This window comes from Eurytemora carolleeae, unplaced genomic scaffold (genome assembly GCF_000591075.1).
Source record: "Eurytemora carolleeae unplaced genomic scaffold, Eaff_2.0 scaffold809, whole genome shotgun sequence".
NCBI lineage: Eukaryota > Metazoa > Arthropoda > Copepoda > Calanoida > Temoridae > Eurytemora > Eurytemora carolleeae.
The window spans coordinates 122,744-137,551 of NW_019396703.1; the positions used below are offsets into that span (position 1 = coordinate 122,744).

Below are 14,808 nucleotides of genomic sequence, written 5' to 3' on the forward strand. Positions count from 1 at the left end.
AATAAATTAGTCATAAATTAATAGAAGTTGTAGAACTTTTATTATAAATGAAATATTACTCCTGTCCTTACCTGTCTGTAAGAACTTTTACCTGTCTGTAAGTACTTTTACCTGTCTGTAAGTACTTTTACATTTCTGTAAGTATTTTTACCTAGTCTGTAAGTAAAGTACCTGTCTGAAAGTACTTTTACTTTTCTGTAAGTACTTTTACCTTTCTGTAAGTACTTTTAACTGTCTGTAAGTACTTGTACCTGTCTTCAAGTACTTGTACCTGTCAGTAAGTAATTGTACCTATCTGTAAGCACTTGTCCCTGTCTGTAAATACTTGTACCTGTCTGTAAGTACTTGTACCTTTCTGTAAGTACTTTTACCTTTCTGTAAGTACTTCTAACTGTTTGTAAGTACTTGAACCTGTCTGATTGTACTAGTACCTGTCTGTAAGTACTTTTACCTGTCTGTAAGTACTTTTACCTTTCTGTAAGTACTTTTAACTGTCTGTAAGTACTTGAACCTGTCTGTAAGTACTTTTAACTGTCTGTAAGTACTTGAACCTGTCTGAGTGTACTAGTACCTGTCTAGAAGTAGCTCTTGAATATGTTGCTGAGAATTGTTCCATCTGTCTACTGGAAAGAGGAGGAGGAGTGCCTTCATCAACATCTCTCTGTCTTCGTGCTGCTTCCTAGAAATAATATTTTTATCCATAGAATACATTATCCTAGATACTATTATCCTAGATACTATTATCCTAGATACTATTTGTATAATAAGTTAGAATCATTTTAATTAATAGATAAATCTTAATTAATCTAGAAATCTAATTAATATTTTTCTGGATGTTTTAAGATCCCGTCTTTCATGATAAAGAACCAATAAGAGTTAATTATACATATAAGATATGTCCTGATGATTCTATGGAAACTGACCTAAAGGAACCCAAATTATCAAGTGGTTTTTGAGAGAATTCCCCGCACGTGTTTACGGATTTAAATCGACTCCCCATTGTAACCAAGTTTAATCCAACTCCACCTACTAACCTAATCTACTTTAACATTTTTTGGACGGAAAACACTAAGGACAGATAACCTTTAGTCATAAGACACTTAGTAAGTTCTGTTAGTTTAGCTTGATAAGCGAGTTAAGTCCTTTTAAGTGGAACTGTACTGTACTGTAATGTACTGGTCTGGACAGCACTAAACTGCACTGCGTACTGTACTCTAATGATGTTCTCTTTTGCACTCTACTACTGTACTCTTAATGATGTACTCTACTACACTACTGCTCTACTGGTGTGGTGTGGTGTGGTGTGGTGTGGTGTGGTGTTTATATTAAAATAGCAAATTATATAATAACACTCTTGGTTAGTAAAGTTCACGTATATCCTAGATACAATAAAGTTGTAGGGTCTAAATACAACAGAGACTAGATGAAAAAGGTATTTAAGAACCTTGAGAGAGGTTTGAGGCTAGAGAGATGGGACTTAAAGAGCAAATTCACGAAAATAAAAGGAAGAGTAGTGTAGTGTAGTGTAGTGTAGTGTAGTGTAGTGTAGTGTAGTGTAGTGTAGTGTAGTGTAGTGTAGTGTAGTGTAGTGTAGTGTAGTGTTGTGTAGTGTTATGTAGTGTAGTGTAGTGTAGTGTACTTGAGTCTAAAGGAGACAAGAAATTCCTTATTTTTTGAAAAAAAGCTAAAATTTGATGAAAGCAATAAATATGATAAATCTACGAGATATCTAATGTTATTGCAGGCTGTTGGCAAGTATGAACGATAAAAACTTGTTCCAAACATTTTCCTATTATCATTGTATACATGTATTGTGTGATAGTGTTTATAAACACAATCTTTTAGGTTCAACACTCATCAGTATCTTTAGAAGTTTAGTTGTCTCCAGGAACTTATGATCTTGATATTCAGAACTACTGAAAAAGGGATTTAAAGCGATAAAAAGCTTTAAAAATATTTAGAATAAAAATGTTAACCCAAAACCTCAGATTTGGAGGGGGGGGGGGCGTAGAAATCTCTGATTTCAATATATCCCCCTGCGGGCCTGCATGAATATATGCTTAATGTTTATAAGAGCTAGAATATATTTAAATTGTATAGATAATGTTGACAGACAAATATCTGGAACATGTCGAAATGAATCTATACCTAGTTATAGTAAACCTAATAAACAGTGTTTCCTACTTTAACATTGGAAATTCCCGGAGGAACAACTTTTTTTCTCCCCAATTATGATTTCTATTTACAATTTCCCATTAAAAGTTTCCCAAAGTAATTTCTTTAAAAAAATTAAATAAGAATTTCTAAAAATGATTTCCGTTTAAAGTTTTCCAAATAAAAAAGATCACTTTTGGAATTTGTCCAAACATTACAATTCCAAATAAAACCTGGGTCACATGGATTTAAATCTTTTTTTTCTCCATGACTGAAAACTGTTTTCCCTGTTTTCTCCCCTGGCCTATTTAGATCTCAGTTTAGGGAGCATCAAACTTGTTTATCTCAAGTTTATATCTTTCTTCTTCAAACTATTTGCATATTCAGAGAACAAAGTTAAGTTTTACTCAAATACATTTAAATCCGAACGGATGTATGAACCGATTTACTCAAATACATTTTAATCCGAACGGATGTATGAACCGATTTAGGCCCAAAAATGTGTGGGGCCTCCGTTAGTTAAAATTAGTTAGTTAGGATTAATACTTGTTCTTGAAAAAAAAATCCCCTGAAGCCCTGAATATCATTGATCTAAGTTAAGTTTTTGTATTTTCATTTTAGGCTAAATAAAAACAGGATTGTAACTGAAAAAATCATAATTGATAAATATCAAGTATAAAATGTACTTTACTCCAGTACTGAGATTATATGTGTGTGTATGGGAAGCTTAGGGTAATGATAACTCATCTCAGCTGTCATCTATAAACCTTAAACTCGTCCAGGCAAACTCATATACTTACACCCTGGAATTCAGGCAGATTAAATTTGCACTTCAACGTCTTATATTTAGTTTATAGAAATCTAAGGACAAATGAACCTAAGAGATTGTAAAATTCAATGAGCTCATCAGAGATTTTTTTCATCTTAATCGGTTTAATCCTAGGACGGAATAAGTTCTGAACATTTCCAGGAATGTCAGATTAAAAATGAAAACACCAATTCTGCAATATATGCAAAATGTTCTGAAGAACTGGCATAAAAAGGAAAGTTTTTGCGGATATTTAATTGGTCATTTGTAATAAACATAGATTCCTTTCATGAACACAACAAAAATAAGAATTCAGTGAAATCCAAAAATATTATTTTTTACTATTTTTTTCAGCGAACTACTCAATTCACAAAACATATGAAAATAATAATATCTGTAAATATATGCATCTATTAGTTCATGACTAATAACATCTTAATAGAAGTTTACATTCTAATAAGCCCTTAACGATTACCCTATTCCAAGTTCCAACGTTTTTTAGATATAACTCAAAAAGTATTTGTCTGAGGTCCCTGCCCCCCCCCCTCCCCTGACTATTTAGGAGGCGTCAGCCTTAAAAGGGTTAAGTTAACTGATCAAAATATTTTAAAATACTTAGGTTGAAATAGGTTGACATTAAATTGGATTCCAAGATCTTCAGGAGCTGACCTTTTGCAACAAACTTGTCTCATCCATAAATCTTTGCAACTTGATGTCGTAAACCTTTAATATTTCCAACTATAAATTCTGTTAATTCAAATGATGTATGTTTAAAATATCAAAGGTTTACACTACCAGAGCTGAAAACTTTAGAATGGTGGATATCAGGATTAAGGCTTAATCCACTCTTTTTCTTAATCTCGGAATTAAATATTGCTTGTTTACCTCATGACTTTAATCTTCAAATTAATTATCCGACGGGATATCTGGATATTTCATTCTAAAGTTTTCAACTCAGGTTGCAAAGGTAAAGAAAATAGAAAAGGAATTGACTCTTTGCCACAAACTTTGATTTTCTAATCCCAATATCTTTGGAACCCAATGTCGTAAACCTTTGATATTTCAAACTTATATTTTTTGATCTAAAAAAAGTCATAGTTTGAAATTTCAAAGGTTTACGACGTTGGAATCCAAAGACATAGGGATTAGAAAATCAGAGTGTGTTGCAAATAGTCAATTCCTTCGTGTTTATCGCAAAAACTCAATTCCTTTGCGCAAACTGCCTTGCTACTTTGTTTACTCAAAACCGGTAGATAAAGGGGAGAGATAATGAAATTTTATTCGTAAGCTTTGAAGGTCATTAAAGTGAAATACGAGAAGAGATGAGATTGCAGAACAATGCTATATATGTTCAAGAGCAAGGTTGGAAAACATAAGATTTCAACTTGGATATCTGTAGTTTTAAATTGAAACCATGTATTAGTATTACTATGTATTAGTTAATTTGATCCAACATAATTCATAGTTTGAAAAATCTTATGCCTAAACATAGGGTTGAAAAGATAAAGGGATTAGAAAATCAGAGTTTATGGCAAAGAATAAATTTCTTTGAGGAGATTAGCCATTATTAAGAAATTGACTAGAAAACAGAATAAGGCAGAGAAGATTAGGCTAAAACTAAATCCTGTGTCTACAAAATCAGGAGAATACAAACCACTAATTTTCATCAGGAGACTGAAGATAAATCCCATAGGATCAGAAGACTATAGATAAGGTTTAATATGATCAGAAGACTATAGATAAGGTTTAATATGATCAGAAGACTATAGATAAGGCTCAATAGGATCAGGAGACTATATAACAGGTTCAATAGGATTAGAAAACTATAGATAGGGTTCAATAGGATAAGAAGACTAGATAAGGTTCAATAAGATCAGGAGACTATAGATAAGGTTCAATAGGATAAGAAGACTATAGATAAGATTCAATAGGATCAGAAGACTATAGATAAGGTTTAATAGGATAAGAAGACTAGATAAGGTTCAATAGGATAAGAAGATTATTGATAAGATTCAATAGGATCAGATGACTATAGATAAGGTTCAATAGGATCAGGAGACTATATAACAGGTTCAATAGGATTAGAAGACTATAGAAAAGGTTCAATAGGATAAGAAGACTAGATAAGGTTCAATAGGATCAGGAGACTATAGATAAGGTTCAATAGGATAAGAAGACTATAGATAAGATTCAATAGGATCAGAAGACTATAGATAAGGTTCAATAGGATAAGAAGACTAGATAAGGTTCAAATAGTATAAGAAGACTATAGATAACATTCAATAAGATCAGAAGACTATAGATAAGGTTCAATAGGATCAGAAAACTATAGATAAGATTCAATAGGATCAGACAACTATAAATAAGATTCAATAGGATCAGAAGACTATAGATAAGGTTTAATAGGATCAGAAGATTATAGATAAGGTTCAATAGGATCAGGAGACTATAGATAAGGTTCAATAGGATCAGGAGACTATAGATAAGGTTCAATAGGATCAGAAGACTATAGATAAGGTTCAATAGGATCAGAAGACTATAGATAAGGTTCAATAGGATCAGGAGACTATAGATAAGGTTCAATAGGATCAGAAGACTATATATAAGGTTCAATAGGATCAGAAGACTATAAATATGGTCCAAGAGGATCAGGAGACTATGGATAAGTGCCGATGGATCAACAGAATGTGGACAAGGTCCAATAGGATCAGGAGACTTTATAGATAAGGACCAAAAGTAAATTCATATAATAAATTAATAAATGAATTCATTGAATGGTCAACCAGTAAACCAGATCTAGATTCCAAATTTTTATATATGAAGCAAGATTCATAAAAGTTTAAAGACTACAACTCATACGTTCATGAGAGCTGGGTTCTGATTAACCAAGATTCAGTCAAATTTGGTTCAGGAAAAGATCCCTTTTTATTTATTTAAGTGTGCAGTTTATCTAGGTTTTATTGTATAACGTTCATGAAAAGTAGGTTTGAGAAGGTTTGGTTCACTGGAGCTTTGCTGTGTGGAATTAAGTTCGAAGAGCTAGGTTTTGAAATTCATAAAAACTAGGTTTTGGGGTTCAGGAGATCCAGATTTGTAGGTTCAGAAGATATAGGTTTTGAGGTTCAGGAGATCTAGGTTTTTGGATTAGGAGATCTAGGTTTTGAGGGTCAGTAGATCTAGGTTTTGAGGGTCAGTAGAACTAGGTTTTTGAGTTCCCAAAGAATAGGTTTTAGGGTTCAGGAGAACTATGTTTAGGGGTTTCAGGTGATCAGGGTTGTAGGGTTCAGGAAATCTAGGTTTTGTGGTTCAAGCGATCTAGGTTCTGGGTTTTAGGAAAATGTGTTTTGGATTCAGGAAATCAAGGTTTTGGGGTTCAGAAGGTGTATGTTTTGGGATTCAGGAAATAAAGGTTTTGGGGTTCGGACGAACTAGAATTCGGAGAGAATTAAGTTATGTTATCAGGGGAACTAATTCCGAAAAAAGTTATGATTAGAACACTTACAGCCTTCTGTTTGTAGAGTTCCCAAGGAACCAGGGAACTAGGATAGAATTCACTTGTCATACTCAACCCTCCCACGAGACATAGAGTCGGATCCTATGTCAGGCCGGAGTGTGTCCCTCACTACTATCTCACAGAAGAACTAGGCAGTTTCTCTCTCTCACACTGATCCTTAACTCACTAAATATGCAACTTTCGGCCTCTTGGCAGAGTGAGGACATGACCGACTCTCCGAGCAGTATATATAAATATATAACAGATAGTTGGAAAGCTGAGCAAATAATAAAGGTTTGTGATGGAATCTTTTAGGGGAGAATCTGCTCAGGTATTAGGGGTAATACAGGCCTTCCTTCAAGTATCTCTTAATTTAAACATAGATTTGAATTTGTCCAAATTGACATGAAACTTGTTTTATCCAAAATGATTTTCCCACGTTAAATTGTGAAGACAAGAGCAGGGAACTAGGGAGAGAGAGATATCACATGCAGCAGTGTTAACACAGTAAAATAGAACAATAAAGCATTTTTATTGCACAGAACTTAGAATGTCTATGAGAATGTGAAAGTTTTAAAAAATTGTTTACATTCAGAATCTGTTGTTCAGGCATGTACAAGCAGCAGTCTACATACTTGTTTAACAATATACACATCATTAATTCTTTAGAAATATAAACAAATGAAAATTTTCCCCAAGAATTCAGAAATAGGTTTGTAAGCTGCGCATGCTCTTATCAAAAGTTGATTTATTATTAGACCAAAGAAATTGAGTCTTTGCCATAAACTCAAATTTTCTAATCCCTACATCTTTGCAACCCAATGTCGTAGACCTTAGATCTATCTATCCATCTATTATGAATCGCCGGCACCCCATAGAGTAAGCCAACAACAACCTTTCAGGCAACCTCGTTTGTATACGAATGTATCCGGCCAGGGTTGACTGATAACATGACATTGTGCAATGATTTCAAAAACCACAGTGGCCCTTTCTGCTCATGCCTGAAAATCCCAGACAAAGGTGAATTAAAAACATTATTCTTCAAGTCTTTCATATTTCATACTAGGATTAAATATATACTAATATCAAAGGGTTACAAAGTAAGGTTGCAAAAACATAGGGATTAGAAAATTTGAAAATGTGGCTAGAACTCAATTACTTCGTTAAACGTACATTGAAAAATAATATATTTCTGACTTTAAGCTATTGTGAATAAGATCTTATTTTTTAAAATTTGGTAAGTGTGCTTTAAATCAAATATGAACCCAACTAAGCTTTTTATCGAAAAGGGGGAGACTGGGAAGAAAATAAATCTAAATCCACTGTTTGTCATGCATTATATGTCAGTGTATTTATGTACTGTGTACAATGTACATAAATTGTACATTGTAAATTGTACAGTACATGTTAAATACAGTATCAAAAAATTATAAATTCGTATTCGTGTATTAAAATCAATGAAGGGATGTGGGGGGGGGGGGGTCAGAAATCTTAGACATGGACTGAACAAAAATATCTGTGAAATTCAAAGTCCCTGAATATTCTATATTTAAGCTTTCCCGAATATATTCAACATTTTCCTTATGCAAACCTACATTTAGTACTTAGATAAATAGTTACAAATATACGCTATATCCATATATTATATATTATATATTATATATTATATATTATGTATTTTAAGATTTGAAACCCCTGAAACATGTTTAGAATGATTAAATGCTTGAGCTTGGTAAATAGTTGATGATTGACAGTTTGACAAAGTTAAATAGTCTAATCTCTCTTCTTACACAGAACAATAACTTTCAGATAACGCCATTTTACCCTTTCCGCAATTTTTTCCCTTCATTTTGTCCTGTCCCGTCCTTTCATCCTGTCCTGAACGCCGATGGGTCCCGTCTCCGGCTGTCATAAGATTTTCTTTCATATGCTGTCCTGTCCTATGTTGTTTTGTCCCATACTGTCCTGTTCTATGCTGTCCTGTCCTATGCTGTCCTGTCCTATGCTGTCACGCCCTATGATGTTATGTCCTATGAAGTCTTTTCATTTGTTCACCCGGCCGTCCTATGCTATAACAAAAAACCTTCCTTATAATCATGTAATTCAAAAATGTAGGAAGGGAAAAGGAAAAGAATTCAAGAGAAGAATGATGAGACATCATTTAAAATGTTGACAGAATAGATATTAGAGAAGAAAAAATTTCTATGCGCTAAAAGTCCAAATTTCGGTTGAACAACATTTGAAAATGACTGCTTATCATGTTTATATAATGTTCAATTTACTAAATTATCTTTGCTATCTTATTTAATGTTATCAGTAAAACAATAAATAATACAATACTTCAAAGATGTTCCATGTAAATTAATAAAAACTGGATTTTCATGTAAAAATCTTTTTTTAAGTATAGAAGTTAAATGATTTCTGGGTTGAATGAAGCGGAAAGTAAGGTTAGGAATTATAAAAATAAAATTTCTACGTCATTAGTTTCAAACACTTCACCTTGCGTTAGTAAGGACATAAAACTACCCAAAAGTGTCAACTCTAATAAATAATATAATTTTTTCCATATTTTGTTTCATCCCATCATCTTTCCTACACCCCCCCCCCCCCCCACCCTTTCCCTCAATTTGGAAAAACCCTTCCCATCATTAAAATATTTTAACAGTATCGTTCATTTTTCAAATGAATGGGTAAGCCAAAAAATTGTCTTTTTAGCACGGATACAACACTATTCCCAACCTTATTCTACTATTCCTACCTGATCTTTGCGAAGTTGGGTCCAACGCTTTTCTACAGTTGAGGACACAGAATCCTGATCCTGTGAGATAGCAAGACTGTCAGGTTGTTCTAACCCTTCTCCGGGATAATACTGTGCACCCCAACATGGACCATGGTTTTGGTTACAATTAGGTTGTCTGACTCCATAAATGGGTCCGTAGAGAGGCTGCTGGAAATGGGATCCAGGATAATGTCCGTATACAGGACGATGAGCTTGATGAGAGTGGGAGGAGATTAATCCGGGATTTCTCAAGGTAGGGTCGTAAGTAAGCTGTGGGGGACCATACCCCGGCATGTAGGGTTGGGCGGGCCTGTATCCAACAGAATAGGGTTGAGGGGTACCATATCCACCTACAGATTGAGGATCGGTATATCCAAGAGGGACTAGTTGATCAGACGGATATCCTACAAGGTTGGGTCGAACAACTGGATAAACCAGAGGATACGGTTGATCTACTCCGTACCTAACAGGGTACGGTTGATCTACTCCGTACCTAACAGGATACGGTTGATCTACTCCGTACCTAACAGGATACTGTTGATGAGGAGGAAAACCAACATGATTGGGTTGCGGAGCACGATATCCACGCTGGGGTTGTGGTATAGAAGATATCTCTGCACCCCGGAGAGCGGTAGCTTGGGATATCTCCGAACCCGGGCCTGAGTAGGATGGATTATAGGATAGATCTGTTGTATCCTGGGGTTCAACCCCGGACTCGCCAGTCTCCATCTGAAAAAAAATAAAAATAAAATTTTGTTCATGTTTAGAAATTTAAGAACTGAAATATTTTAGTCTATTTTAATATCCTAAATACTCGCGCCATTTAAAATAAGAAAAAAGTTTTGAATATATGCTTGGCTTTCAGCAATCGTAGTGTATGCACCACTACTCATACTTTTCTGTTTCCTGTTTTCTGATTTACAACGGTACCCTTGAAACCTTAATCTGGTCAAAAATGTGGAAGATAATATCGTTTTCCTGATTTCTGTGTGATTCAGATTCGGCTCAATAAATCAGTTTCTTTTACGAATTCATTTTAAATTTAAGATAAAAGGTTATCCACGCAAAAATTCAATAAACTCGATATTGAAATAAATAAATAATATTCTTTTTTAAATAAATTGAGTATATTCAAATAAATTGAATATATTCAAATAAATTGAATATATCTAATAAATCACTGAAGACATCATTGTTGAGACAAAGTAAATAAGATTATAAAACGTTATCATAAAACACTCAAGAGTCTAGAAAATCCAATTTCCACTCCAATATACGTCAAAACGGCTGAACCGATCGGACCCAAATGTTTTGTGTGACCTCGAATGACCTCAAAAATTCGATTGTCATTAAATTTTGAAAATTCTCAATTTTTTTTTTAAATCTAAGAACTTTTTATGGTTTTTGTTTTATTGTATGTAAAGAGAAAATGTTCACAATCGAAATAGAAGATGCTTAGTACTTCTAAATTGCATCTATAGGCGAGAATTTTACTTTTAAAAAGCTTTCTTCATTCACTTTTTAATTTTTCACGGGGTTTGTTAACACTGTTCAGTTTTAGTTTGATTTTATTCAGAAGATAAAAATAGTGGGAACCAGAAAAATGTTGAATTATTATCGTCTTCATACTTTTTTATGATTAAGAGAAATCGCTATGGATTTTGTGATTTCTAATTGCCAGATACTTTCATTTTTATAAAAATAAATCAGTTATAAAACGACAAAATCATTCGCAAAATTTCGCAATAAAAAGATAGAGACGTCAATCACTGTTCAGCACTGTATGTATGTATAATGTATAAGTAGATGTATAATAAGGGAAGGTTAAGGAGTATCTGATGAACAGGAAAGGTTAAAGTATAACCCAGAGGGATTGAGTATTAAGGTTTAAGTTTGACCAAGAGTTAGGTCTAGTTACCAAGCGGTTTTCAATATGACAGTACAGACGCGAGGACCAGGAAAAGGGAAGAAGGGGGGATTTATGGGTCTGGGTTCTTAGTTAAAATTAACCAACCACACCCCCTGGACAGAATTAACCCAGTTTCTTCTAAACCCTTAAAAGTTGAATCAGCTGCTGAATTATATTAAGACAAGCATGAATTTCACAGGACCGTAGGTCACATGAAATTGGAAATATCTTGAATTTGTTTTAAAATACCGATGATTTAAACTAATCTTTATATTCTAAATTCTAAATTCTTTATACTGTGCATACGAATATTATATAATGTATACTGGCTTATAGGGTGCTTCGTGCAACCTTTCATAATAAAAATTCTAGTTTTTAAAAGTCATTAGTTTTTATGAATCTAAAATTTTCGCGGACTTTTCTATTTAAATTCGCAGATTTTCAAAAAAAATGTCGACATTTAGTTCCAGTTGAAATTTTCAATTCCCCAGAGTATTGTGGATGGTCATAACAAAAATCGATTAATTAATCTGGAGATTAAGAAAAAGAATGGATTAAGCATTAAGCCCGATATCCACCATTCTAAAGTTCCCAGCTCTGATTGGTTCAGCCGTTTTGATATTTATTGGATACAACAAACAGGCAGACAAGCAAAAATTATATATAAATACTTACACATATTTTATCCTATATAATATACCACAACAACTAAATGTATACTCGACGTATATCACAACTACTAAAGGTGGAGGGGGGGGGACGGTTAAAGTCGGAACACCTTTTAAAATCAAATCATATAGGGTAATTAAAATTAAAATATTGTACAATGTACACTCTTTAAATAAAGTAAAAGCCTTCATTTAAGCATAGGAGTTAAGTGTCCTATCTCGTAGAAGTAGTTTAGTTTGAACTTAAAAATTAAAGAATAAAACAAACCTGGATTTGAGGGTTCACATAGCTACATACAGCTGGGTAAGGACAAGGGAATACAGCCTAGTTTTCCAGGCATAGTTTACAGAACACATCCTTCACTCATATCACATACACTCAATACAATATCTCAGTAATACAACTCCTTAAAGTACAGCTACAGCTTGGATCTAAGTGCCTCACTGATAATTCTTCACAAATGCACTATTTCATTGTTAGGAGGAGGAGGTTAGATAAGGAGGGAAGGGTGTAAGCTTGCTTATCTCCGACCAGGCTCCATTCTTCTGAAATATGAGCAGGTTCAATGTTTGCGGAATTTTACTCCGGACTATACCTTTTTATACACGACTATAGACGGAGCGGATAAAGTATAATAATAATAATAATATTAGTATCAATAACACATGAATATATCATCAAATCATAATAATGATAAACTTTACTTACTAATCAACTTGAATGCATAATGTTCGAATTTTAATCACAAAGAACTTTTTTATTCACAAGATGAAGAAATATTTGATTAGTTCTCCATATATACATATATTCTTGCAGATCTATAAGACACTGAGGTAAAGTGGAAACCGCATGTTCAATGACGCAACTCATAAATCGCTGTTACAGCACCAAAAGTCAGAACTGGAACTTTACTACGTAAACATCTATTTTTAGATAAAAAATAATATATTTCTTGTGAGGATTAAATCAGAAATAAAGTAAATCGAAAGTATAGATTTATTGAAAAATTGTAATTGAACAGTTCAATAGGTTTGATTAGCTTGCAATATTTCCTAAAGATAAGAGCAGGAGTTTGCAATATACACCCCCTCCCTCCTCCCCCCCCCACCCAACTCCTTACAATTAAACGTGTGGGGAGGGGTGGGGGTACAATGTTCAAATTTATGTTTGTGTGAATTTTTCAATTGTATCTTTATTAAAAATGCATATAAATCAATTAAACTAAAATAGAGATAAATCTTTAAATTTTTATCAAACATAACTGAGAAATATTCTCCCCCCCCCCCCCACTCGATCTTAATCATTGATATCTCAACAATATAATTCACTTAAATCCGAAGATTGTAAATATTTATAAAAAATCTAAATCAGTTCAACACAGAAATTGTTGATAACTGTTCTTTTAGTTCTTGATCTATGGAATTCCATTTTTTTTCTTTATCATCAATTAAACTAAAGAACTTCTATCTTAACTAATTTTTTTGAGTCTTTAAAATAATCCTACATTTTCTAGATTTAGCATTGAACTAAGGAGTTCTGACCTCTTCCACAAATTTTTAATAACATCAATTTTAAATTCATAATTTGACACTGATTTTAAAATCCTTTTATTTCGCCATTGATATTTCAAATTTTCAATTCTGATAGATCAGATAGGCTTAAGTTTAAAAATTTCAGATTGCAAAGATATAGGAATAGAAAAATTCGAATTTGTGGGGAAAAAATCAATTTCTTTCAATTTTTCTGATGTTTAATATGTAGAATAAGTAATAATGTCTCTCTGTCTGACTCCAACTGGTAGTACTAGTATAGGACCTGGAGAAGAATAAGTATCCAACCTAACACGTAGTTAGTAATTTAGTCATCAGAGCAGAACGGAAACATGTTAAAAATATCAGGGCCTCAATCCAAAAAATTAAACACAACCAAGATAAGGATCCATACCGTTCTAGGTTTACTTTTTAGATATTTAAACCCCATTTTCGTTTTATCAATCCACTTTATGCATAATGTGATCATCATAATACAAAAATACTTATATGTAAGCAATATGATTTATAAAAAAGGGCCCTAATGATATAAATTTTGAATAAAATTATTAACTCTCTCCTCTACAGACAATAAACTAGTCTCTCATCACGTAAACTAACCTTAACGAAATGGATCCTATCTGTATTCGAAATTCGTCCGTCATATTTTGACCTCTCATTCAAAATCTGTCAAAAATAGCGAAAAAGACCTGTTTAAATATACCGCTCAACAAAATAAAATAACAAGAACGAAAATTCTTCATTTAATGGGCAAAAAAGGGATCTTAAGTTTCTATATCTGGTTTTCGTACAGGAAGGTTAACAAAGTTTACTTTAAAGTTACATTATATCCAAACGTCATTCAACACTGAAAAGAAGGTTTAAAAGGTTACAACTAATGTATACTAGACGTATACCACAACAACTAAATGTATACTAGACGTATACCACAACAACTAAATGTATATAGACGTATACCACAACAACTAAATGTATACTAGACGTATACCACAACAACTAAATGTATACTCGACGTATACCACAACAACTAAATGTATACTCGACGTATACCACAACATCTAAATGTATACTCGACGTATACCACAATAACTAAATGTATACTCGATGTATACCACACCAACTAAATGTATACTCGACGTATACCACAACAACTAAAGGTATACTCGACGTATACCACAACAACTAAATGTATACTCGACGTATACAACAACAACTAAATGTATACTCGACGTATACCACAACTAAATGTATACTCGACGTATACCACAACAACTAAAGTTATACTCGACGTATACCACAACAACTAAATGTATACTCGACGTATACTACAACTAAATGTATACTAGACGTATACCACAACAACTAAATGTATACTCGACGTATATCACAACAACTAAAGGTATACTCGACGTATACCACAACAACTAAATGTATACTCGACGTATA

The 14,808-nt window shown here is 33.2% G+C and overlaps 1 protein-coding gene across 9 annotated transcripts in view; it reads right to left on the minus strand.

Annotated features, from left to right (window-relative positions):
* Nucleotides 1-12,357, minus strand: part of LOC111707578 (uncharacterized) — a 42,183-nt gene extending 29,826 nt beyond the window's left edge. For 8 of the 9 annotated variants that reach the window (XM_023480694.1, XM_023480701.1, XM_023480696.1 and 5 more), the window contains exons 1-3: nucleotides 12,080-12,357; nucleotides 9,214-9,963; nucleotides 572-679 (exon numbers count right to left, since the gene is read on the minus strand). In XM_023480694.1, coding sequence (XP_023336462.1) covers nucleotides 572-679; nucleotides 9,214-9,963 — 858 coding nt within the window. In that variant the 5' untranslated portion in view covers nucleotides 12,080-12,357. Of the gene's footprint in view, nucleotides 1-571; nucleotides 680-6,464; nucleotides 6,610-9,213; nucleotides 9,964-12,079 lie in introns of those variants that run through there. The other variant, XM_023480699.1, reaches the window with a different exon arrangement.
* Between the last annotated feature and the right edge of the window lie 2,451 nt (nucleotides 12,358-14,808).